This window comes from Myotis lucifugus, unplaced genomic scaffold (assembly GCF_000147115.1).
Source record: "Myotis lucifugus unplaced genomic scaffold, Myoluc2.0 scaffold_593, whole genome shotgun sequence".
Taxonomy (NCBI): Eukaryota; Metazoa; Chordata; class Mammalia; order Chiroptera; family Vespertilionidae; genus Myotis; species Myotis lucifugus.
In genome coordinates, this window is record NW_005871641.1 from 402,688 (window position 1) to 429,236 (window position 26,549).

General features: G+C 52.0%; 1 protein-coding gene across 3 annotated transcripts in view; it reads left to right on the top strand.

Annotated features, from left to right (window-relative positions):
• DGLUCY (D-glutamate cyclase) overlaps nucleotides 1-26,269 on the top strand; it is a 62,699-nt gene extending 36,430 nt beyond the window's left edge. For all 3 annotated transcript variants that reach the window (XM_014446975.2, XM_023745874.1, XM_023745873.1), the window contains exons 8-13: nucleotides 4,041-4,301; nucleotides 6,212-6,311; nucleotides 10,041-10,189; nucleotides 16,577-16,696; nucleotides 20,961-21,112; nucleotides 25,746-26,269. In XM_014446975.2, coding sequence (XP_014302461.1) covers nucleotides 4,041-4,301; nucleotides 6,212-6,311; nucleotides 10,041-10,189; nucleotides 16,577-16,696; nucleotides 20,961-21,112; nucleotides 25,746-25,895 — 932 coding nt within the window. In that variant the 3' untranslated portion in view covers nucleotides 25,896-26,269. The remainder of the gene's footprint in view (nucleotides 1-4,040; nucleotides 4,302-6,211; nucleotides 6,312-10,040; nucleotides 10,190-16,576; nucleotides 16,697-20,960; nucleotides 21,113-25,745) is intronic.
• Nucleotides 26,270-26,549: the final 280 nt, after the last annotated feature.

Consider the following 26,549-nt stretch of genomic DNA (forward strand, 5'->3'; position numbering starts at 1 on the left):
GACCGCCTGAAGAAGGCATATGTGGCCTCGCTGCTGGCCCACCGGACACCTGTCCCCCAAGCAGATACCTAGATCGACGGTGGTGGGGTCTGCAGAGAGCAGAGGCGTGAGACCAACCTGGGAGGTCGACCCTCCAGGCCAGACTCCTGAGACCCCGACGCTGATGGTGGTGACACTGGGGGAGAGAATAGCGCCTGCAGGGCCACGGAGCAGACAGCCTGGGTGCCCGCTGGTGTTGGCTGACACTGTGGCCCAGAATCCGACAGAGCAGCCCAGCCTGAGTCATGTCTGACCTTCCCCCTGGACCTGGGAGCAAAGGCTGCCCCCCAATTGCAGAGGGATCTCCGATAACAAAAGTTCCTGTGAAACCAGAAGGCATAGCTTTTTGCTTGATTGTCTGTCAGGTCTTTCATTTGGTCATTCATTCATTTATTCTGCAGGGAATATGGTTCTCTTAACCTATAGACACACAGTAAATGTGGGACATAGCGCTCCCCCCCCCAGCCCCCAAGATGCACCTTCTAGGACATATGCATGTATAGAGGTGAACGCTCATGGCTGTGCATACCTAGTCTCTTACGTAGTTAATCTCCTTGGTGGATATTTTTTACAAATTCCTGTAATACTTTCTCTCTCACAAACGCTCTCACCCACTCTGACGGCTCTCTCACACGGCACGAGGATCATGAGGAAAGATGAATTATTGACTCTGCCTTTAGCTCAGATAAAAAAAAAAGTAACTGGGAAGTGAATTGACTGCAGACGCAGGGCACCCACCGCTTAATAAAATGTCCTGGGAGGGCGGCCACAGCCCCCACCCCTTAGTGCTTGTGCAGACGGGGGTCCGTCAGGGCTTGAAGCATGAGGCTCGGGGCAAAGGCAGATCTATGACCGTCTGGATGTGCCAATATCATCGATCAAGGAGCATCTTTGATCCTCCAAGCGCCAGATGCGCTTCACTCCTCCGCTGTTAAATACGCAGATAGAAGATTAATGGCAGTGGACTGGGCACTGCTCTCTGGGCTTAATAATAGAGCCACTCTGTCATTTCTGAGAGGACGTTGGCTTGCATCTGAGGTGCCTGGAGACTCTGGAGATTTATAACAGTCATGTTTGCACTAATAATAAATCCATCACAAATGTACAGACCACTTTAGAGTTGACAGAGTTCTCTCCTCCTTTTGTGTGTGTGTGTGTGTGTGTGTGTGTGTGTGCGCACACGCTCAGTCCAAATAGGTTACAGTCCAATTTCTTTCTTGTTTTCTTTCAAAATTTATTTTTCTCTCCCTTTATCGACAGCAACTCATGTTCATTGTATAAATATATGAAAGTAAAGAGGCAATACAAATTACCAGAATCCCATCCCAAATGTTGGCCCTGAAAAGTCTTTCTCTTCAGTCTTGAACCTATAAAACTGACACCAACAAAAACAATATTTCTCTCTATATATATATATGTGAATCATGCTGTGATACTATTTTAGAGCCTGCTTTTTAAACCTTTTAATACGCTGTGGACATTTTCCCATGTCATTCGCCTTCTACAGCAATCTTTCTAATGTCTGCATAGAGTTCCATTTTACACATGTCCTGCCGCTCTCATTACGATCCTATTTGGCACCATACACAGTGCCGCAGTGGACATTCTCATGACTGCGTTCATTACTGACCACTTTACGGGGTTACCCTCCTAGAAGCGATGGCTGGCTCCCGCAGACAAATCTACAGTCCCAACCAGATGAGTGTTCTGGTTCCCACTCCCACTGGCAGCCTCCCCCCTACCTGGGCCACCCCCAGGCTCCTCGTAGGAACACTGAGGTCGAGAGCAATCCAGGCCGAGGCCAAGGTCACCCAGCTACGATGTGCCAACACCTGGACCTGAATGTCAGTTTCCAGATTCTAAACCTGGGACTTCTCCTCCATAACAGGAATCCAGCCCCGGGTCCCTGCAGAGTCTCCCGGCAGCTCCAATGCACGCTGACGTCCTCTCCCGGCCCTTAGGCCCACCTCTCATTTTAGCCGCCGCGGGGATGGGAGCTCTGAGTCACATCCCGCCTCCAAGTGGCATAGACGTGCCTCCGCAGTGACCTGAGTGTAGACAATGGCATGGTGGTATGTGACGAGAGTCGGAAAGCTGTGCTGCCCGGCTGCCACCGGCTTGGCAGCCACTGGCGGCAGCTCCAGCAGACGCTGCTGGTGCCCTGCCCAAACCCCAGCTGCAGCGAGCAGCTCTCGGAGCCATAGCTCCCAACTTAGGCCAGGGTCTCTCTGCTCCGCCACCAGAGCAGGCACAGCCCGGGAGTTCGAGGAGTCAGCGTCCCGATGGGCAACCTTCAGCCCACAGGGGTCAGGAGCCAGTGCAGGCATGCCCAGTCCCCCTGTCCTCCGGAAGGACAGCCCTCAGCTGTGCTCCACGCCATTTCTTTCTTTCTTTCTTCCTTTCTTTCTTTCTTTCTTTCTTTCTTTCTTTCTTTCTTTCTTTCTTTCTTTCTTTCCTTCTTTCAGCTGTGCTCCACGCCATTTCTTTCTTTCTTTTTATTGATTTCAGAGTGGAAGGGAGAGAGAGAGAGAGAAACATCAATGATGAGAGGGAATCGTTGATCCGCTGCCTCCTGCACGCCCTCTATTGAGGATCGAGCCTGCAACCCGAGCCTGTGCCCTGACCAGGAATTGAACTATGACCTCCTGGTTCATGGGTCTGCACTCTACCACTGAGCCACACTGGCCAGGCTCCACACCATTTCTCACAGGATTGAGCCCCAGATGCCTTCAGAGTTCATCTGCTCGCCCACACATGCTTTAGCGGCTTCTCTCCTTTTTCTCTATCATGTTACCTCTTCCACCTTCCGACTTCTTTCCTGGGCTCACTTTCCATTGGAATACTCTAATGTCTTAGGGCAGGGGTGGGCAACCCCTGGCACGCATGCCAAACAGGGCACTCCAGTAACTTTTGCTGGCACTCGAAACCCTCTCTTATAATCTTCCATTTACAATTGTGAATCTTTGTTCTCAGTGATGAATTTTGTTAAGTCTCATAATAGGAGTAGCCTGACAGATGAAAGGAGTAGCTCCTGCATATCTCTGAAGGTCACGAAATACAAACCTGATGTAAAATCTCTGTCATCAGTGATGCAGCAGCAAAAGCCCCACTGATAATATCAAACGGAGTCATAAAGTTTTCTGTCGGACTATCAGTGTACATGTATACATTATAAAATAAATGTATTTTTCATCATCATATACTGTGTTTTTGTTGCTCGAATGAATTTTATTATTTCTTCAAGGTTCTTCACATACATACACCTTAAGAGATATCAAGTAGGCGTAACATATTCTCAAAAAATTAGGGCTGGCACGCAGAAGAATTTTAAGTCAGAGATTTTGCTGGTTTTGGCACGCACTCACAAAAAGGTTGCCCACCCCTGTTTTAGGGTCTTCTTTTGGGGAATCCCTAACTGAGACAGTACTGTGTCCCTTCTCTTTCTGTGGTCCCCTGAATTGGGGTTTTCCGTAACAAATAAACCCCGAGATGCTTTGCTCAAATAACAGTCCAGGGTGGGACTCCCAGCCTGAGTATTTAAGCTCAACAGGAAGGGGATCTGCTCCACCCAGTCACTCAGGGACCCAGCACTCTGCCATCGCCTCATGGGACCCCTAGAGGGCGCCAGTTGTCAACAGCTCAGCCCCCAGGAAAGGAAGAGCTTGGAGGAGTTCATGGGAGGCACATGGCCAGGAGGGGGCGCACATCACTCCTACTCTTATTCCCTTTCAACCCGTCTAGGATTGCTACCTAGAGAGAACCGAGTCTGTGGCCACAGCTAACTGAAAGAGAGGCTGCCCCGCCCGCCATGTATCCCGCTGCCCTTCCCTAGCGGGGCAGGGGCAGAGGACACGTTCTGGTGAACAACTGGCAGCCTCTGGCACATCCCTCAAAACTACCTCTGAAACAGACAAAGAAACAAACTGCCATTTGCATGAGGTTCTACTTGAAGCACAATTATATTATTTTGTGATTTTGTTTTATTTTATTTGTAATTTTAGGCAACAGGGGCATCGGGCACCTGCTCCGCAAAGATGAGCTGCTGAGGGCCTCTCTGTCGCTGTCCCACGCCCATGCGGTGCTCCTCACCACCGGGTTCCCCACGCATTTCAACCACGAGCCTCCGGAAGAGACGGACGGGCCACCGGGCGCCATTGCTCTGGCCGCCTTCCTGCAGGCCTTGGACAAGGGCGTCTCCATGATCGTGGACCGGAGAGCCTTGAGTTTGTTCCAGAAGCTTGTGGAAGAGGCTGTTGAGCAAGGTGAGCGGTGAGGTGGGGGCGGACGGTGGAAGGAGTCAGTGTTTGTGGAACTTCTGCTATGCCCTCGACACAAGCCTTTTAAGTCCTTACGGCTCAGAACAACTCTTTAGTATAAGGAACATCATCCCATTTTATAGAGGAAGAGACTGAGGCTCTGAGAGGTCCAGGTGATCTGGAATTTGAACTCAGGTCCATCAGGCCACAGAGCCCATGTACCTGATGCCCAACCTATGAGAGGCGGGGTGGCCTACAGGGGACTCTTGGCAACACAGGACATCCCTAGACCCCTGGCGTTGGGGGTGGGGGAGTTGAGAATAGAGTGACCGAGAGGCTCAAATGGCAGCGTCTCACCTGGCCCAGATGGGCAGGGCTGCCCCACGCTGCTCAGGTTCCCGGAGCACACAGGTGGGCATAGAGCTGTGAGCGATGGGGCTGCAAGGCTGGGATGCCGAGATGGGTCTCAGGCGTCTCCCCTCTCCTTCACCCTGCAGGTGTTGTTCAGGCATAAGCGGGGAGCCTCGTGACTCTCCCCTGCTTCTCACTGCCCATCTCTCTGTGTCCCTCAAAATGCATTCTTCAGGAGGCATAAATCCTTTTAGCCTCTCATAAGAGTTTCAACCCCAGGAAGGCATCCCTGAAGCCCCCGTTCCTTCGGAAGTTTCCAAAAGGATGTGTCTGAACATACAGCATCTGTATCACGCAACGAATGTATGTTGAGCACCTACTATGTGCCAGGCACTAGTTTTGGCTCTTGAAATCCATCAGTGAACAAAACTGAAAACGGCCCCACCCCCATGGGCGTCTATTGTACTGGAGTGTGACCGACAATAAACAACACGGGGCGAAAGGGAAAGTGTGGGCAGCCTCGGTGGGGCTGCTATTTTAAACAGGATGTTCAGACAAGGCTTCACGGAGAAGGTGCCATTGGAGCCAAGACTTGAAGTCAATGAAGCAGTGAGGCCGGGGCTGGCTAGAGGAAGAATGTCCCAGGCTGTGACCTTGGCCGGGACAGAGGCCATTAGGTGGAGCTGAAGAGAGGGCAATGGTCAGCGACTAGCCCAGAAAGGATGAGGAGAAGAGAAGCTGGGTAGGGAGACACGGAGGTCACAGGGGCAGACCGGGAAGGGCCTCAGGGGAACTGTGAGCACCTGGCCTTTTATTCTGGGGGCGATGGGGGGTCCGGAGGCACTGAGAGGAGAAAGGCATGTTCTGGCTTCGGTTTTCATTTTTTAAAGATATGTGTTTGGGTTTGGGGTTTTTTTAATTGATTTCAGAGAGAGGAAGGGAGAGGGAGAGAGAGGTAGAAGCATCAGTGATAAGAGAGAATCATCCATCAGCTGCCTCCTGCCTGACACTGAAGGAACACGTGGAGACAGATGTGAGTCCACTGGGGGGTACGTTATATCTCTGCTCTGTTGTAGGCTTCCTGTTTGGGTGGGCCCTGGTGTTGTGACACTGACCTACATACTTGGCTTTGCCCAAGCGATTTGGCATTTCTGAGCCTCAGTTTTCCTCCTCTGTAAAATGGGGGTCACAGTGGTTCTTATCACACAGAACCGTGAACATTAGATGAGAGAGCGTATGCCATGTGTTAGCGAAGGGCCGGCTCGCTGTCCCCGACGTGGTATTGTGGCATCTGTGTGGAGCACATTTGCCAGCTCACAATACTGGTGACACCAGCCCGGTGTCACCTCCCCCTCCACCAGCCCCAGGGTTTACTCAGGACTAAAAGGAAATAAACTTACGTATCCTCTGGGTCGAGGTCTCGGCTTACCTAACAGAGAATTCTACAGCCACATGTCGTTCGATCATGGAAACGACCGTTTCCGACGAAGCTTTTGGAAAAGCCACCAGGAATTGCCCAAACCCACACGGGGCTGATGCGTCCACCCTTTGCCCGTCTTGTCAAGGTGTTCTGAAGACCCCGATCCCGATCCTAACTTACCAGGGCGGATCCGCAGGAGCTGCTCAGGCGTTTCTCTGCGACGAGAGGGACCCCCAGTCTCCTAGGTATGTGTGTCCCCTCCCTGTTGACAGTGGGTGATGGTGGGAGAGGCCGCGTGCTGTTAACTTTGACAACTACGTCCCTGCACACGCCAGCCCTCCAGAGAGAACAAAGCTGTGAGCCACGGGCTCCAATGGGCCAGACTAGCCAACAAGGACGGGGGGCAGCGCCAAGGGTCTCTCGAAGTCGCAGGTCCCTGAGAGGTGGCATGTCTTCTTGAAGGAGAGAGAAGATGATAAAACACCAACACGAGTTGTTTCTCAGACTGGCTCATGATCCATTGAAGAATCGTGAGATCATTTCAGTCAGCACCTTTGTCAAATGAAATAGAAATGGCATCGTATATCTTGTGTAGTAATAGCAAGTGCTCGCTTGTGAAACTGCTGTGTGTGTGTGTATGTGCGCGCGCGTGTGTATTTTTTATTGCGTATTGTGGTCAAACATTTTGAAAAACACTTCTTTTTTGTATGTACGTAGGATGCATTTCAGACCTTATAAATTTTAGTACTGTGTTTTGCGAACGTTTTTAACCACAGTCCATGGTAATACATTTTGCATTGCAAACCACACACACACATAATTGAAACAGAAGTTTTGAAATAACAGTATTTACTTGCTGCAGGCAGTGCACTCTAACCTAGTCTAGTCTGTTTTGTTCTGTTCTACTCTGTTTTCATCTACTTTTCAGAAAATATCGACCTGACCTAATAAATCTATTTCACCGCCCACTGACGAGTAGGATTGAAGAACACTGCTTGCACAGGCCTGGAGGGCAGAGCTGTGCTGCAGCTCACAGCACAGTCAGGTGTTCCCAGTGAGGAAGAGTGTGATTGCAGACCCGATATGCTATTCCAAGCTGCGAGAATGTGTGTGGCACCTGATAGAATGTTTATGTTCCCTGAATGGGTGGCAGACACACAAAGCTCAGACTCGTCAGGGAGAAGCTAGAAACTCCTCCTGGGCCGGATAACACAGATGTGCTCTCCTGCTGAATGGAGGGAGGTGAGCCAGATCTGATCCCCTGATGAATGGAGGGAAGTGAGCCAGATCTGATCGCAGGCAGAGAGGCCTCTGCTCTTTAGAGAAGACACACTAACTTTCCCAGGGAGCAGGTTCCCAGGAGTGAATGCCTTCCTGGGTAGCTAAACGGACTCTTCTGGCTTAAAAAAAAAAAAAAAAGTCAGCCCGGCCAGTGTGTCTCAGTGGTTGAGCATCGACCTATGAACCAAGAGGTCACTGTTCGATTCCCGGTCAGGGCACATGCCCAGGCTGTGGGCTCAATCCCCAGTGTGGGACATACAGGAGGCAGCTGATCAATGACTCTCTCTCATGATTGATGTTTCTATCTCTCTCCTCTCGCCCTCTCCCTCTCCCTTCCTCTCTGAAATCAATAATCCTATATAATAAAAGGCTAATATGCAAATCGACTGAACAGCAGAAGGACTGGTTGCTATGACATGCACTGACCACCAGGGGGCAGACACTCAATGCAGAAGCTGCCCCGTGGTGGTCAGTGCGCTCCCACAGGGGGAGCACTGCTCAGCCAGGAGCTGGGCTCACAGCTGGCGAGTGCAGCTGCGGTGGCGGGCCTAAGCCGGCAGGCAGACATCCCCCAAGGGGTCCTGGACTGCAAGAGGGCACAGACTGGGCTGAGGGACTTGCCCCCTCCCCTCCAGTGCATGAATGTTGTGCACCAGGCCATATATATATATATATATATATATATATATATATATTTTTTTTTTTTTTTTAATCAATGCACCTTCAGGAGGGGTGGCACTGCGTGTTCCTGGGGAAGGTCCAGACACAGTGCTCTCCTTCTAGAACAGAGGCTGCATGGGTCTGGCCCAGAGCTCAGAGCTGAGCTGATTTTTATCACCACTGTGTCCACCCAGAGGGAAGTCAGGGCCGGCTCCTTCCTCCTGTCGCTTTGCTTCTCAAGGGCCACCTGTCCCGCACGGGGCACGTCGCCTCGGGGTGACCTTCCAGCACCTGCTCAGGGCCTGCTCGTCCACCTGCTTGTCATTCCAGCACAACCAAGGCACGTGGACCGGCAGGAAGTCTTGTTTTTCAAAACAGGTACAGAGAAAGCATCCGGAGTTACGATGTTGTTTTTATTATGGTAAAATATACACAACATAAAATTCACATTTTTGCCGTTTTAAGTGCACAGTTCTGTGCCGTTAGGACATACACGTTGTTGTGCAGCTGTCCCCACCATCCATCTCCAGCAGAACTCTTCCATTTTTCCAGCGGGAGCTCTGTCCCCATTCACATTCCTTCCGACGCCCAGCCCCTGATTCCTGCCGTTCTACTTTATGTCTCTGTATGTTTACTACTGTAGGGCCCTCATGTACATGGGATCACATAGGATCTGTCCTTTTAGTGACTGGCTTATTCACCTGGCAAAATGTCCTTGAGATGCATCCCCGTTGTAGCAGGTCTCAGAATTCCTGTCCTTTGGAAGGCTGAGTCCTATGCCATAGCATGCAGAGACCACATTTTGCTGACGGGTTCCTTGGCTGATAGACACTTGGGGTGGTTCCACCTTTTGTCCATTGTGACTAATGCTGCCAGGCATATGGGTGTGTAACTATCTCTTCAACACCCGGCTCTCAGTTCTTTGGGGCGTATGCCGCAGTGGAATTGCTGGATCCCATGGTAATTCTATTTAGATTTTTTGAGTTGCCCCTACAGTGTGTCCACAGCAGAGTTAAGATTTTGAAGAACTCCATCATGGGGTGGGGCAGATTTAGAGAGAGATAAAAGTACAATTTCTCTGTTCTTCACTTGGATGATCAACACAATGTTCCTCCAATAATAAGAGCAACCACAGCCCCTGAGCCCGAGGATCTCGTCGGTGTGGTGCTGCACGCTCAGTGCCTCGCGGGCTTTCCTCGCGTCCCACTCCCCACACTGCAGGAGAGGGGTGCCGTTGTTGGGTCACGTGACGGACGTAGACACGGGTCAGAGAGGTGAAGCCGTTTATCCAGTGGCGTGAGGACCTGCGAGCTGATGCCACAGCCTACATCCTCCCCACCACGCCACCTGTACCCCTTACCTCTCTGTCTCTGCCTGTCTGAGGAAGTTTATCATGTGGTAGATTTGTGGGTCTAATACAGCGGTTCTCAACCTGTGGGTCGTGACCCCTTTGGCGGTCAAACGACCCTTTCACAGGGGTCGCCTAAGACCACCCTGCCTATCGGATATTTACATGACGATTCATAACAGTAGCAATGTTACAGTTATGAAGTAGCAACGAAAATAATTTTATGGTTGGGTCACAACATGAGGAACTGTATTTAAAGGGCCAGACTCTAATATTTCAATTCCATTTTGGTGTGTTTGTGTCTGTAAACTGAGCAAGAGCCTGGAAGGGGCAGTGGTGGGCCACTAGCAGCCAACACTCACAGCCCTGGCTGCCGGCTCCCCCGCCGGTTCGTGGAGATCTGGGCCAGGCTCCGGCATCGACCACGGCCCTGACCCTGACCCTCGGCCTTCCTGCTCTCACGGCCTCCGACTCTAATAAATTGCTAAAGATTCTGATATCACTTCTTACAGTGACCAGATAGACCAGCTCCAGCACAGGCCCTGCCACAGAGCAGCCGTTCAGCCCAGGTCTGTAGGAATGAAGGACTCCAAGAGAGGGTGACCTGTCCTCCACACGAAAGTCGTGATGCTACAGGAGGCAGCCACCCTCTGCTTCAGGACTCTGTGCTCTTGCTCCCCGGCAGATTCGACCACCTGGTGGCGATAGAGCGCGCAGGCAGGGCTGCGGACGGCAATTACTACAACGCCAGGAAAATGAACATCAAGCATTTGGTGGACCCCATTGACGACCTTTTCCTTGTAGCCCAGAAAATTCCTGGAATCTCGTCAACGGGTAAGCAGGAGGCACCGGGAATTCAGGACGTGTCCGCGCTACATGCCTTTTTATTGACTATTGAACACAGGGCAGGAAAGAGTTATATGGGGGACCATTGTTTTCCACTCCAGAGAGGGTCTGTGTAGACAATAATGACAACGTCATTTAGAAAGCCAACGTTCCCACAAGCATCCAAGGGAAATGACATTGAACCTTGCGCATTCTGTTTGCCCAACTCTAAACTATTAAAACTAATAATAGAATAATAATAATAATAATAAAATCAAGGCACGGTATATTACGGTGGTCACATGGGGTGAATGTACCAAGTATACTATGTACCATCTTAGGAAGCATTTTAATTTCAAAATACGTGTTAACGATGTGATTAGTGCCATCTTTGGACTGCTAATCATATCCTAGTGTGGTCGTTCGCGGAAAGTACAGAACTTTATCGTTTTCAAAGAGGTTTCACGTTGATGGTATTGCTGAGGCCTCTCTAAACCCCTGTGAGGTAGGTGAGGCAGGTCTAGTGTCCAAAAATGAGGCCGAAGGGGCTTATCGAGCTTGCCCAGCTCAATGCTGCTGCCGGGAGAATCGGGAGCAGAGCCCAGACTCCCAAGACCCTACCTGACAAGCTTTTCAGGAACTGGATGGATTTCTGCAAGGCTTCCTCCCCTGGGGGGATAGGGATCAGACCTGCAGTCATTAACCCGTTTGCCCTTCTGTCTGCCTCCAACCCTGGAGCGTTTCCCAGACTCATTAGTCACCTCGGGCTTTTAAGGTTCTAATCTAATGAGTCCATGAAAGTCTTCCCGGCTGAGCTGAAAACTTCTGCAAACCCACCCTGGTCTTTCCCAGAAGCAGCCTGGGGCGTGGTATCCACTGTGTCGTTGGTTTTGTGCTTCCTGTTGCTCTGGGCAGGGCGCCTAGGACCTAGAGCCTGGGGGGTGGTGGTGGGGGTGGTGTTCCCAGGGTGGAGAAGGAAAGGGTCTCCTTGTCCAAAGGAGCAATCGGGGTCCAAAGGAGCTGCTGTTCCCCGCCGAACAGACCCCCGATCTGTGCTGATCCCCCACTGAGGCCCCCCGAGATCCCAGGGGAGCTGACTGCTGCCCCATCAAGCTGCCCCCTTTGTGGGCTCTGGGTGCTTCTCTGGGCCTGGGGGGCTGAAGCCCCTCCCGTGGTTTCCCACAGCCCCGTGCCCAGCAGGACTACTTACCCCTGATGTTCCTTCCTCGCGGCTCCATCAGCAAACACCCTATTCCTTAGTTTCCCCAGGCAGCTGCCTCGTCCTGCACAGAGCGCTCCAATGAGAACCCAGACACCCACCTTTCGCTGACTACCCCAGCCCTGGCCCTCTCAGAGACTCTTCGAGCTCAGTCAGGAGAACAAGGCCACGGGCAGGACTGGCTTGAGGAGTGAACAGGATGAAAGTCATAAAAGGCTCAAGAGCAGGGACAGAAAGAGACGAAATACCACTGCTAGGTGTTGTCATTATTTCCCCTCCTCCGAGGGGCTGTCACAGGTCTCCACACTGTTCCGAGAAAAACCCCCCGGGGTGCGGACGGAAGGAATTAGGTTGCCACAACGGTCCATGGTCCATCCTTTTGGCCGAGTCCAGGTCTCCAGGTGGGTCACCTCCACTGCCTCGCTCCGCCACCTCACAATGAGTGCTAACCCTGGTGGAAGTTCCCTCTGTTAACGTATAAAAACACTCAAACCTGTCGAGAATTTTGTGAGTTTATTTGAGCCGAACTGTTGACAGTTGTAGGGAAGCAGAATCTCAACCTCTTGGGATACTGCTCCGGATAATGGTGTTTTTTCACCTTGTTCACCTTACAACCAAAGGAGGAGATGTAGCCCTAGCCGGTTTGGCTCAGTGGATAGAGCGTCAGCCTGGGGACTGAAGGGTCCTAGGTTCGATTCCGGTCAAGGGCATGTATCTTGGTTGCGGGCACAACCCCAGTAGGGGGTGTGCAGGAGGCAGCTGATCAATGTTTCTCTCTCATCGATGTTTCTAACTCTCTATCCCTCTCCCTTCCTCTCTGTAAAAAATCAATAAAATATATATTTTAAAAAAAAGAGGCGATGTAAGGGGGTTACACGGAATCCACTGGGGATAGATTAGGGAGGCGGGAGAAAGCAAAGCGGGGAAACCTCTGGGATTGGATAAGAAGTAAATGACAGACACACTTCTTTTCCTTGGGTGGGTGCAGGATAGTCAACAGTCAACAGTTAACTCAATAACAACGAGGGGATTGGTGGCCTCCGCAGAGCGGTGCCTGTGCTTTGAGGGGTCCGGAAAAAGGAAAATGACTTTGACATTCCAACGATATGTTATCGTAGACGCAGAAAGACAGTAGGCTCAGTTAAGGTGAAGACTGGCCTTTGTCAGGGAAGATACCAGCCTCGGACGTGACTACCCACCATAAACTGCTTTTAGTTGAAATTTTCATTTCAGACCATCCTTTGTGGTTACTTTAGGTCCCTGAGTTTGCAAGACCGCCATGCAGGCCTTCCCTGAGCCTGTCAGGTCAGCATGTGGCCCCCTTTTTGTCCACAGCTCACAGTCCAAGCCTTTGTAGAAACAGATGCAGAAACTGACAATCATGCGAGGCATCTGATGTTCCGGTCCACCTGGGCCGTGTATACAAGGTCGGTCCCCTACGATTATAAGGGAGCTGAAAGAGTCCCATCGCCTAGTGACACTGTAGCTGTCCAGACGTCAGAGCATTCCATTACTCACGTGTCTGTGGAGATGCTGGTGTAAACAGACCTACAGCACCACTCACAGCATGAAACTATAGCACATACCATTATGGACAGTACATAATACTTGAGAATGATAATAAATGACTATGTTATCGGTTTCTGTATTTACTATATCTTTATCTTTCTTTTAGAGTGTACTCTTTCTACTTCTATAGAAAAAAGTTTGCTGTAGCCCTGCCCAGTGCTGCCTAGTGGTTAGAGCCCCATACGTCAAAGGGTCTCGGGTTCGATTCCCAGTCAAGGGCATGTACCTGGGTTGCGGGGTTGCTCCTGCCCCCTGTCTGGGTGCATATGGGAGGCAACCAGTCGATGTGTCTCTCTTACATCGATGTTTCTCTCTCTCCCCCTCCCTCCCTCCCTCCCTTCCCCTCTCTTCTGAAAAGCAATGGAAAAAAAAATATCCTTAGGTGAGAATTAACAACATCAAAAAAAAGTTTGCTGTCCTGGTAAAGAAGTATGCCATGTTACTGAGTCTCCTAACTGCATCCTTTTCTCCTGTGCTTGATTTAATCTTGTGTTTTGTTCATCATGGCCCCAAACATACAAAATCACCGCTAACGTTGCCATTCAGAGGCCATGTCGAGTGACTGAAATCAAGTTAAAAGTGGTGACAGTCTCCGATGATGGAGAATCAGTGGCGGTCCCTGCTCACCAGTCTGCCTCTCCCATCCACCACAGCTACCGTCTTGACAAACAAGGGAAAAGTAATGAAAGTCATTACAGGATCTGCTTCACTGAAAGCAACGAGACCAACGAACATTTGAAAAGGTGCCGTATCAGACATGGAGAAACGTCTGATGATCTGGATTAGGGACCAGACACAGAAGCATGTCCTTCTCAGCACCCTGACGATCATGATGAAGCAAGAAGTGTATTGGTGAAAGAAAAGGGTGGACCCGGCTACGATGAATTTCCTGCCAGCTCTAGGTGACTGAAGCAGTTCCAGAATCAGTATTGAGCCCTGGCCAGTGTGGCTCGGTTGGTTGGAGCTTCGTTCTGTACACCCAAAGGTCACTGGTTTGATTCTTGGTCCGGCACATGCCCAGGTTGTGGGTTTGGTCCCTGGTCAGGGTGCATATGGGAGGCAACCGATCCATGTTTCTTTCTTTCTCTCTCTCTCTCTCTCTCTCTCTCTCTCTCTCTCTCTCTCTCTCTCTCTCTCTCTCCTTTCCCATCTCTCTCAAATCAATAAACACATATATTTTTTAAAGAACTGTTATTCATACATGATGTGGAAGTGAGTGGTGAGTCTGCCAGTGCTGGTGTGAAGGCGGCTGGGGAATTTTTGGAAACTCTAGATGAGCTTATTTAGGAGGGAAATTACTTGCCAGAACAAACATTCAATAGTGATGACACCTCCCTATGCTGGAAACAGATGCCTGAACGTTCTTTGGTCCATGCGGAGGCCAAGTCAATGCCAGCTTTCAAGGCTTCTGAGGACAGGATAACATTTCTGCTGGGACTGTGTTACAGGCTACACATGGAATCCCTTTAATATGGCACAGTGAGAACCCCGGGCCTTTGAGCTTCTCACTAAGCAGTGTCCTACAGGGGCAACAAGAAGGCACGAGTGACCCAGCTCCTCTTCCAAGGCGCCCTCCTCGGGTGCTATGTCCGCACAAGAGAGAGGTATGTTTGGAGATTAACATGTCTTTCAAGATGTTGCTTATTGTTGCCAACGCTCCCAGACATGCTCCTTTTATTGGCGATCTTCATCCCAGTCTCCAAGTGGCGCTTCTCTCTCCAAACACCATCTCTGCCATCCAAACAATCCATCGAGAAGTTAAGACAGCTTTTAAGACCTACTCCCCGAGGATGACCTTTGCTCAGGCTGTTGCTGCCCCTGAGGAAGACACTGAGAATACGCCGAGGCAACGATGAAGGCCTGCAGCATCTGTCTCCACGTCAGGAGCCTTGCTGGGCTGGGCTGATGTCGTCCAGGAGTGTATGAGTGGCGTCCCGAAGAAGACACTCAAAAGGTTGGTCCATGACGTCAAAGGACTTGCCAAGAATGAGGAGGTTGCAAAAGTCACCAAGGCTGTGGCTGAGACGGCAAACCCCTGTACCTGGCTGCAGGTGCGGATGGCATTGAGCAGCTCCTAGCGGAGGTTCCTGAGGAACTGACCAATGAGGAGGTGTTGGAGCTGGAACAGGAATGCATAACTGAAGAAGCAAGAGAAAAGGAACGTGCAGGAGAAGAATCCCCGCCCGGCTGGCATGGCTCAGTGGTGGAGCATAGATAGACCTGTGAACCAGGAGGCCATGGTTCGATTCCCAGTCAGGGCACACGCCTGGGTTGCGGGCTCCAACCCCAGTGCGGGGCATGCAGGAGGCAGCCGATCAATGATTCTTTCTCATCATTGATGTTTCTATCCCTCTCTACCTCTCCCTTCCTCTCTGAAATCAATAAGAATATATTATTTTTAAATAAGAAGAAGAATCCCCAAGAAATTTCACAGTGAAGGGTTTGGCAGAAACTTCTGCAGACCTTAACAGCTCCGTGAAAAGTTTGAAACCAACACGGAAAGGTTTTCACTAATAGAGAGGAGTGTTCATGGTGCATTATCTGCTGACAAGCAAATCTATGATGGAAAACAAAAACAAGCAAACCACCATGAACATGTTTCAGAAAACAGTGAGCCCTCCTCAGAAGAGCCGCAGGCAGACCCTTCAGGTGTTCCAGAAGGAGGCCTTGTTGTCATAGGAGACAGTAGCTCCACGTGTGTCCTTGCCCCGGAAGACCTCCCAGTGGGACAGGACGGGGAGTGGAAGGCGGTGATATCGATGGTTCTAACCCTGTGTAGCCCTAGTGTGTGTGTTTATGTCTTAGTTTTTAAAAGAATCAAAAAAATTTTAAAAAGGAAGTTTAAAAAAATAGAACTAGAAAAAAACTTATAGAATAAGGATATAAAGAAAAATAGTTTTGTACAGCTATACAATGTGTTTGTGTTTTACGCTAAGTTTTATTACAAATGAGTCAAAAAGTTAAACAATTTTTAACGTTTGTAAAGGATAATAGTTACAATAAGCTCAGGTAAATTTATTATTGAAGAAAGAAAACGCTTTTTTATAAAGTTAGGGTAGCCTAAGTGTACAGTGTTTATAGAGTCTACAGTCGTGTAAGTTATGTCCTGGCCCCCACATTCACTCACCACTCACCCACTCACCTGGAGCAGCTCCCAGTCCTGCAACCTCCATTCATGGTATGTTCCCCATTTTAATCTTTTTTAAAAGTATATTTTTATTGATTTCAGAGAGGAAGGGAGAGATAGAAACATCAATGATGAGAGAGGATCATCGATTGGCTGCCTCCTGCGTGCCCCACCCTGGGGATCGAGCCCGCAACCCAGGCATGTGCCCTGACTGGGAATTGAACTGTGACCTCCTGGTTCATAGGTTGACACTCAACCACTGAGCAACACTGGCCGGGCCAAACTTGGACTCATTTTTAACTAGAGAATTTTCTGGAATGCCTAAAGGAGAAGTACATCTCCTGGTTGTCTGAAAATATATCCAGAGCCAACCCCCTTCTTTCCCCAGAGGCAGTGAGGCCCGTGTGGAGGGGTGGCCCTGCCCCACAAACCCCATTTGGCCTGACCCTATATATACTGACTCAGTTTGTCTTTCCTTTAGGGGTTGGTGACGGAGGCAATGAACTTGGGATGGGCAAGGTGAAGGAGGCCGTGAAGAGCCACATACGAAATGGGGATGTCATCGCCTGTGACGTGGAGGCTGACTTCGCTGTCATCGCTGGTGAGTGCTTGGAGGGCTGGCCAATGCAGCCTGGCTGTCCAGGGGGCGGGGCCTGACTGCCTAGGGGGACCTGCCTGCCCAGGGGGCGGGGCCTGACTGCCTAGGGGGACCTGCCTGCCCAGGGGGCGGGGCCTGACTGCCTAGGGGGACCTGCCTGCCCAGGGGGCGGGGCCTGGCTGCCCAGGGGGAGGGGCCTAGCTGCCTAGGGGGCAGGGCCTGGCTCAGAGCCTGTCTAGCCAGAAGTTTATCTGCCCCCCCCAAAAATCAATAAATACAAAGAACTCTTAAAACTCCACAATAAGAAAACAAACTGCCCAATTAAAACATGGGCAAAAGACCTGAAACAGGCAGTTCGCAAAGAAGATGTAGGGATGGCATGTAGGCATCTGGAAAGATGTCCACATCCTACGTCTCTGGTCTCCACTCTGGGTTCGCTTTTCAGCTGGGACACCCAGAAGAGGAGGAGGAAACCCCCAGGCCCGGAGTTTGCTGGCTGTTGGCAGATCCGTTATCTGCCGGCCCCCGTATCCTGGGGTCTTGGATCCCAGGGGGAGAGAGCCTCAGGAGAATTTCTCTGGAAGTCCTCAGATTTCCTCAAGTTTATCTGCCACCCAGATTCTAGGTTCTTCGTAAAATTGGTCAAACCCCACCGGCTTGTCCCGCTGCATCCCTGATGCGGTGACTTCAGCAGCAGGTGGGGTCCCCTAAAGAGAAGAGGGGACTTGACAGTGGGGAGAGGGCTTGCTGTGTGGAATGGAAGCTTCGGATGAAAACCTGCGATTTGGGGGCTGCGGGAGGTGAATGGGGTCCCGTCCAGTTAGGGTTGGGAGCGCTGGGGCCTGAAGACAGAGAATGGTGTCTGTTCCCTCAGCTCAGTGTAGCCCAGAAAGAGCAAGGGCTCTCAATCAGGCCGATGGCAGCTCTTACTCCCAAGCCTCGCTGTCCTCACGCTTGCAGAGGGTCAGAGGAAACCTGTGTAACGCCCTGGGCTGGGCAGCCACAGAAGCTTTGCTGCGCTTGTAGCCGGCTGGGTGGACACGGGGCAGTAGGCAGAGGGCTGTCCCAGGAGAGTGCGTCAGGAGGTCCAGCAGCCCCGCTCATCTCCATCCTCGGCTCCTGACACCAGGAGGGAGGCAGACCCGGGACAGGTCAGCAACCAGCGGGCCCAGCTTCCTCAGGCCCGACAGGGTCCACCTGCCACTGGCGCCCCGGCCCTTAAGGCCTGCTGTCCTGTCCTGTCATCCCAAACCAGCATAGAGATGAGTTTGCAGGGGGACTCAGCGCACATGGGGGTCCCCAGCAGCAGGGCCCCTGCATGTGGGCTCAAGTGCAGCTCCCTTTCCTGGTCTTGGGGACCTCGCAGCCTCATGTGCCTGATCCCACTACGTACCCCAGGATCCAGCCATGCACGGCTCCTGTCATTGCACAGATGCAGCATGAGTTTAATTTTCCCATTAGGATGATGTAACAACAATACTACAGGTATTTTCAAAAGGCAGGTAGTGGCGGTGATGGGAGGGGCAGAAATACCACTGTCTCAGTTTTGCATGTCAGCTTCTCGTTCTCATGCTCAGTACATGCCCATTGTATGTAGTTTCTACCTGGCAAACCTGCATTTTAAATACTTCTCTTTCCCTTTAATATTACTATGCATATGTTTTTATTCCCACACTTGCCATGAGGTTGAGTATGGGCTCAAGGGTGGCATAACAGTGTGGATATACTTAATATTAAACACCTGAAAATGGCTAAGAGGGTCAGTTCTATGTGGGTTTGTTTTGTTTTTTAACACAATTAAAAATTTAAAAAAAATTTTTTTTTAAGAGTATGAGCTCTGGAGGCAGCAGCCTGAGTTCACATCTTAGGCCCACCACTTCCTGGCTGTGTGACCTTAGACAGGTGACTTAACCCCTTGTAATAGGGCGACCTGCGGAGACGACCACCACGGACTCAGATCAAGATTTAGGAGCCTTTATTAAGCTGGCCAGCGACTACAGTTACAGCACCCTGCCGAAGCAAAAGCTGAACTGCAGTGCCGACTACAGGAGTTACATTTTATTATTAAATTCTATGGAGGCCCAGAGAAAAATGTGTCTTTCAAATTCTGGGCCCCCCCAGTATGGAGGAAACTCTCTTTATTTATACTTTTTCCAGTCCTTTGTCTCCCAAATTTGGAATGAGACTTCCGGGCCTTCTGAGAAAGAAGGCCTGCGTGCTGGGAAGGGGCCATGAGACCATATCTCAAGGCCTGGCCTGATGTCAGTACCTTCCTATCTATGTGTTCTAGGAACAGACAGCACAGCATGACCCGTCTGGCCGAAGCGCCAGATATGCAGCCCAGCACAATACCTCGCAGGCTTATTGTAAGGATGCCAGGGGCTAACCCATGTAAGGCCACACATTGTGAGCATTCCATCGAAGCAAGTCACTTTGTTCCATTGACTATAAGATGCCACTGATGACAAGAATTACCATTATTTTATATACTGCTAAGAAAGAAAAACACTGCCGTTTGTATCTGTAAGATAGTATTGAGTGTAAGAGGCATCTCAGGTTCAGAGATGTAAATGTAAAAAAAAGTGCATCATGGAATCAGTGGACTACGGTATTATTATCACGTGACCTTCACCCATCATATTCTGATACATGACTCGTATTTTCATGCGGTATCTTTTGTACTCAGTGGGTATTTGGATTTTTTTCTACCTTCTCCCTTCCTCTGGCAAATTCTACCCAGTCTACAAGGCCCATATTAAATGACACTTTTCCAAATCAGTCAAAATGAGCGCCCCTCTCAGTGCTCCCATAATCCTTTGCAAACGTTTCATTCATGATTGTGCCACCCTGTGGTGGGCTGTGTGCACCGTCCCTCTCTCCCCTGATTGGGAGCTCCCCTTCCTTTTCTTTCTTTCTTTCTTTCTTTCTTTCTTTCTTTCTTTCTTTCCCCTGATTGGGAGCTCCCCTTCCTTTTCTTCCTTCCTTTCTTCCTTCCTTTCTTTTCTTTCTTTCTTTCTTTCTTTCTTTCTTTCTTTCTTTCTTTCTTTCTTTCTCTCTTTCTTTCTTTCATTTATTGCTAATCCTCACCAGAGGACATTTTTTCCCATTGCTTTTCAGAGAGAGTGGAAAGGAGGGAGGGAGGGGGAGAGAAAGAAAGAGAAAACATTTTGTGAGAGAAACACATCGACTGGTTGCCTCCTGCAGGAGCCCTGGTGCCCCGACTAGGTGGTGGGGAGCAAACCCGCAACCCAGGTGGGTGCCCTTGACTGGGAATCGAACCTGAGATCCTTCGGTTTCCAGGCCGATGCTATCACCACCGAGCCCCACTGGCAGCCAGGGCACCCCACCTTTCTCAATCCTCTAGCATCTAGAGCTCCGCAGGTCCTTAATCAATCCTTCCTCACTCGAGCGGAGAACTGACTCCAGCAGGTTTCGGAGAAGAGCCGGCGAGGTGGTCCCCGGAGTGGGAACTGGCCCTTTGGGGGTGGCCGATAAAAGAGGAAGGAAGAGCTGATACAACTGAGGTGGCAGGGCTGTTGCCTGCCCTCCGAGGACAGGCTTCCATGCAGCCTGAGGTTTCGGGCCGCCAGGCTGTAGGGAGCGTTCTGGAACCGCTTCCTTCGGGATGGCCTGAACCTTTTTCTCTGACAGTCGGTCGTTAACAGTATATAACCCAGGCGGCTTAGAGCAGGGGTGGGGAACGGCCTGCCCACGGGCCAAATAAGCCCCGAGAAGTCATTTGGTCTGGCCCGGCCAAGGCAACCGAAGGCAGGACTCAAATTCAGTAAATCTACGAGCTTTGTTCATAGCGACATAAAGTTACATTAAGTGAATTATGTTAAGCGAACGGTGTTATAAATATCCAAATGGTGCTGGGCAGCAGTGCTCCTCACACTTTAACTTGAATCAGAAGCACCTGGAGGGCTTATTAAAACTCCGCGTGGGCCCCACGCCCCACGCCCCTGCGGAGTTTCTGATGAAGTAGATCCCGGCTACAGCCTAAGACAGTGGTTCTCAACCTTGGCTGCACATTAGAATCACCTCATCTGGAGGATGAGGCCCAGAAATCAGGATTTTAAAAAGATTCCCAGGTGATTCTAATGTGCAGCCAAGGTTGAGAACCACTGGCCTAAGAATTTGTGTTTCCAACAAGTTCCAGGTGCCTCGGGTCTTGGGATCATTCTTGAGACGAGTTCCGATGCTTAGAGGAAGGTGAGGGACCATGGACGCATCACCAGTTCCGTGTTGAAATCTCATTTTGTTCCAGGCGTTTCTAACTGGGGAGGCTACGCCTTGGCCTGTGCTCTGTACGTCCTGAACTCCTGCGAGGTCCATGGACGTTACCTGAGGAAGGCAGCCCGGCCCTCCCATGCCCCTGGGGAGCAGCACTGGACCGAGGCGCTGCCCTCCGTCGCTAAGGTAACAGGCCCCACTGTCCCCCGCACCCCCCATGGGCACCCCTCTTCCCTGGGTGAGGAGTAGGCCTGTTGTCCGAGCCTAAGCCATGGGCCAGCACCACGGTTGCCCGTCAACAACCAGAGGCAGAGCCTACCTAGAAGCAAAGGTGTCCCAGCTGGACTGGATTGGGTGACCTTTGACCTACTCATGATCCTAAATTATTAAGGAAGACTTGATATCAATGCCCGTTTTCCTTCTAGTTTGACTTTAGGCAAGTTGCTTAACCTGTCTGAGCCTCGTTTCCTTTGTCTGTAAATTGGGGCCAGCAGCATTGTTGGAAGAACTGAATATACAGGCAGACCTGAGGTATTGTGGGCTCGGTTCCAGGCCACCGCAATAAAGCGAGTGTCGCCATAAAGTGAGGCGCACTCTTTTTGCTGGTGGAGGGTCTTGTCTTGCCTTGGGGGGGAGGGGCGGGGGTTGTTTTGTTTCTTTTAAGCGCAATACCTGTGAAGTGCAATAAGGTGGGGCGCAATAAAACGAGGTGTGCCTGCAGCTGCGGGCGCCTTATGGTCCCCTTCCAAGGAGTTCACCATCCAGGGGCACTACAGCCTCAGGTGGGCAGGGACCATTAGCCCACCCACAGAGTGAAGGTGGGAGGACTAAGGCAGGAAGAGGACCCTGGGGGCTGGAGGTTGGAAGGAATAAACCCAGGAGAAGGGGAGGCGTTCGGAAAGGAGGCAAGGCGGGAACCAAAAGCTGGGAGGTGGGGACCAGCTCAGTGCTCAGTGGGGAGGCTGCTCACGAGGTGGGGGGGCGTGGGCAGGGGGTGCACTGGAGTAGAGGTGGGGGTCTCATCCCAGGAGCCAGAGCCCCTTGCTGCTGCCTCTTTTCTTCCTATAAACATTGTCTTGTACCCGTTCCAATCCCCTTTTCCTTCTGCCGGTCTCTCCCTCCTGCCCCAATGCCCCACCCTGTCTCTCCAGCACCTCCCTGGATTGGTGGTGTCTCTGTTTTACAAACGAGGGAGCTGAGGCCCCAAGAGGGGAGTGGCTTGCCCAGCACCACCAGCGAAGAGGCAGAGCTGCGGTCTGGGTCCGGGCCTCTGACTGTACTCTGGGCTCTTCTCAGCATGGATCACAAGTTGCCCAGGTCCTGTAAGGGCACCAGTTCCTGGTAATGCCAGGCTGCCATGCGGGAGGGGAGGGAGAAGCAGGGCTCGCAGCAGAAGAGATAATTTCTGGGGAAATGGTCTGACTAGATGGACCCAGAGGGCCTTCTGTGCTTTCTTCGCACTTCCTGGATCTTAATTGGAAAAAAAAAAACCCACTCAGGGGGCTGCCTCACACATGATCCCTGATTCACACAGCAGAATGAGCCAAACGCAGTCACACAGCTCAACGCTTAAGCCGGGCATGGAAAATTCTCCTTCCGAGCTTCCACCCAGTCCTTCATAAATGTATTAATAATGCACCACCCTTACAGCGAAGACAAAAAGGAACATTTTAAAAGCAAAAGCACAAGCATATGTTTGTTGAGCCCTCCCTCTGGGTCAGGCCCAGACCTGCTCTGGGTGACAGTGAGGGGTCAGACCTGGCCCCTGGGCAGGGAACTCAGGATCCACAGGGGAAACAACACATGAAAGGTAATTTTAGGAGACAGGGTGGAAGTGGGCACAGCAAGCTACTGTGGGGACACAGAGAATGGGCACTAAGCTCATTCGGAGAGCTCAAGGAAGGCTGCCTGGAGGAGGTGGCACTCAGCTGGGTCTTAGAGGGTGAGCAGGATACAAGTAGCAGGTAAGGAAGGGAGGGAAGGGCCTTCCAGCCGCAGGAAGGTGCAGGGACATGAGGCGGTGCAGTGTTCAAGAGAATAACTAGTATGGTCATACTAGAGTTCAGTGGTCACTCTGGGGGGTCCCCGAGTCATTAGGAGACGCTGGGCAGAGCTGTGGCCTGAGATGGTGGTGAGCCTTGCTTGGTTAGGGACAGAGGGACATCCCTCATCCCTGCTCTGTGAGTTGCCTGTAGGGAGGGCCTCCCATATTTAGGGACAGTTCTTAGCTATCTGATCATAACTGTAGCAGGAGTGGGCACCACGTGGAGGAGCTGGGAGCCACACCTGCCCACTCCGGCCTTTGGCTGTGCCCTGGGGTTTTAATTGAGGGCAGAACAAATGGCTGGAGAGCATTCCCCAGACCTTCTCAGGGCCCAAGAGCCAGCTGATGACACCTCACAGGAGGGACTGAGGATGGATGGATGGATGGACGAATGGATGGATGGACGGACGGACGGACGGATGGACGGATAGACAGACTGACGGAAGGCCTGCTGGCTGGCTGGCTAGCTGGATGGATGGGTGCATGAACAGACTGATGGATGAGTGGGTAATGGATGGATGGATGATGCAGAGATGGGAACATGGCCTCTGGCCTTATGCTGGGCTCCCATTTCCTTTGGCACTTTGATCTCCCTCCACTTTTTTCCTGACTTTTTTATGAGGTATAACCGATATCAGTCACAGGAACCTTAAGTGTACAGTGGGTTCAATTTCATAAATACAAAAGGATCAGCTTCCCAGGAGACCCCTTTCTCCCACCCCACTGTGCACGGCAACACCACCTAACCACGGATGTCGGTCCACCCTGCTCCCACCGTGAGTCACTAGTGACCAGCCGCTCGCTCGGCCTCTAAGCCCAGAAGCCATCCTGGGGCAGTTTGCCGACCACGGTCCTGGGGCCTCTTCGCCCCCCACAATGAGCAAGGCCTCAAGCCTGTCCACTCTGCCTCCCTTCTGTGCTCCCTCCCTCCTCTCCTGCTCCACAGGCTCCATCTGGAGAGGTGTACCAGCCTCCTGGTGCTCTGCCTCCACGCTCCCTGGCGTCCTCTCCCCACCAGCACCCTCTCCCCGTGGAGAGGCTCCTGGAAGACCTGATTCCTGGGAGATTCGCAGGACTCGCCGTCGGTCCAGCTCATCTCCATGGCTCTTCGCGGTTGCGTGCCAGCCAGTTCCTGTTGACTGGGCACGCGCACCCTGAGGACCACACGGCCCTCCCTGGGACCCAGAGGATGCGCATGGTGGGAGCAGTGGTGTCCTGGGAGGAAGTGGCCGGAGGGTCCCAGGAGCATTCCCCCATAAAAGGAGGATATGACCCATGGAGAAGAGAGATGGGAGAATCCAGCCCAAACAAAGGGCGGAAAATGCCATTCTGGGTCGGCTGGCCCCTGGGAGGGGCTGTTGGACAAACACGCTCTGGAAACGCTCTCGGGCCTCCCTTCCACCTTGGCGTCCAGGGCAGGACGGAAATGGCAGGCTCTCGGGGCAGCGGAGAGCAGAGACAGGTCCCGGTGACATTTGTCAGCGCTCTCACCATTGTTTTAAAGTTTTCAGTGAGTGCTCCTCGTAGCCTTGCTCCTCGTAGCCCCTTGCTGGGCCCACTTCTGCTCGTTTGACCTGGCTGGCCCTCCTCCTGAAAGTCTGCCTGAGCCACCCCAGTAAGCGGGGTTAGGTGCCCTGCCCTGTCCTGTGACCACCCCCCCCCCGCCCCCCCCCCCCCTCACACACACACCTGTACCTGCCTGAGCACACATCCAGGCTGTGAGCCCCGGGGGCAGGCACCGTGTCACACCCACCACTGCATCACCAGTTCAGGGCCTGGCACGGAGCAGGTCCCCCATCAAACTTGTTTGGGTGACTGAGTGAATTAGCAATGCCTGAGCAGGAAGCTGTCACATCTTCCTGGTCTTGATTTCTTGGTCCTGTCCTCTCACCCCTCCTTACTTTGTGGAGAGAAGGGGGTTGGGGGAGGACATGTTTGACTTCTTCCCCGCAGGCACCATCCTTCTTTTGTTTTCACCTGAGATCTACCTTCCTCTGGGAGAGGAGTTACTCAGCCGGGACAGACACACTGGTGGCTTAGACAAGTGGCAGGAAAGAGAAGGAGGGGAAGCACATCACTTTAGACAGCTCAAACGCGCCCCCCGCCGCCCCCATTATACAGATGAGGACACTGAGGCACAGGGAGGTTGAAACACCTGCCAGGAAGGACTCAAGTCAGATCCGTCTGATCCCCAACCACGCTGCCTGCTGGGCCCTGGGCTGCAGCATGAGGACGGGCCTGTAGTTCCTCGATGGCTCTGCTCGCTCCAGAAGCTTCCACATGCACAGCAAGGAATATCGATCAGCAAGGCCACAGCAGCAGGACTTGGCGCCTCCCCGCAGGAGGCTAACAGCGGGGTCTCGGGAGGAATGGGGGCCTCCCTGGCACAGTCAGAGGCCAGCGACAGGTAGTGCAGAGCTGGGCAGGGATGAGGTAGGCGGAAAGCAGCCCACGCTGCCCCTGCTGCAGTAGGGACTCCTTAGTGTTTGTTAAGAAAATGCAGGTTTCCAGAAAAAGCATATTATGGAAAGAATATGCAGAAGAAACAGCCCAAACTGTGGCCGCTTCTGGCGAGTGGGTTTGGAGCCCGACGAAGCAGGATGCAGAATTGTTTTTCATGAAGAGTCTCCCAGTGGCATTCGTATTTTTAATCCACACGTCGTCGTGAAGAAGAGGCCATGTCACGTCCAACGCCCTGCCTCCACTTACCTGCTTGTCTGTGTGTCTTTCCCCTCCCCCATTCGCTAATTCTTTCTCTGCCTCCTTTTGTCTCAGGAAGAAAAAATGTTGAGCATCCTGGTGCAGCACCGAGTCCGGAGCGGCGTCTCGGGCAACGTGGGCATGGAGGTGGACGGGCTGCCCTTCCACGGCACCCACGCCCAGATGATCCAGAAGCTGCTGGACGTCACCACGGGGCGCCAGTGACCACACCCAGCACACCGGTGGCGAGTACGGGACAGACGGCCACGTCCGGGGAGGAGTCCCTGAGGGCCTCTGTACCGGCCTTGCAAATGAGCACCAGCCCGGGAGCTGGCCTGGGACTCTGCATGCCACCTCGGGAGGGCATAGGGCAGGTGGGCCACGACCCTTCCTCTGGGCCTCCCAGTGTCTGTTTCTGTTTGTCAGGTGCCGGAGGCATTGCTTTCAATCACCCCTCCTTCACCTTAGCCTCTCAGGCCGCCCACGTGGGGTGCTCTGGCGGCCACACGGTAAGCAATAAAGTACCAGGCAGACCCAAGAGCCGTGAGAAGCCCCCATGCTAACCTTGAACAGTAAAATGCACAAATGTGACGTGCGTATCTATGCAACTCTGGGTCTTTACTCAAGGTTTACTCACTACCACAGCCAAGAAAATATACCTTTGCAATGCTCTCTTTTCAAACAGCACTTTGTTTACTTAGGCAAAAGATCCCCCCACCTTAACATTTCACACCATCACCCCCCCCTCACCTCCTGAGCCCCCACCTGGGAGCCTCCTCCTCCTCCACCTCCTCCTCATCTCATCGCCCCCACCCCCAACGCCCTGCCCGGAGCCGGATGCTTTGCCCTCCCTGCCCAGGGGGGAGGCGGGCAGCCACA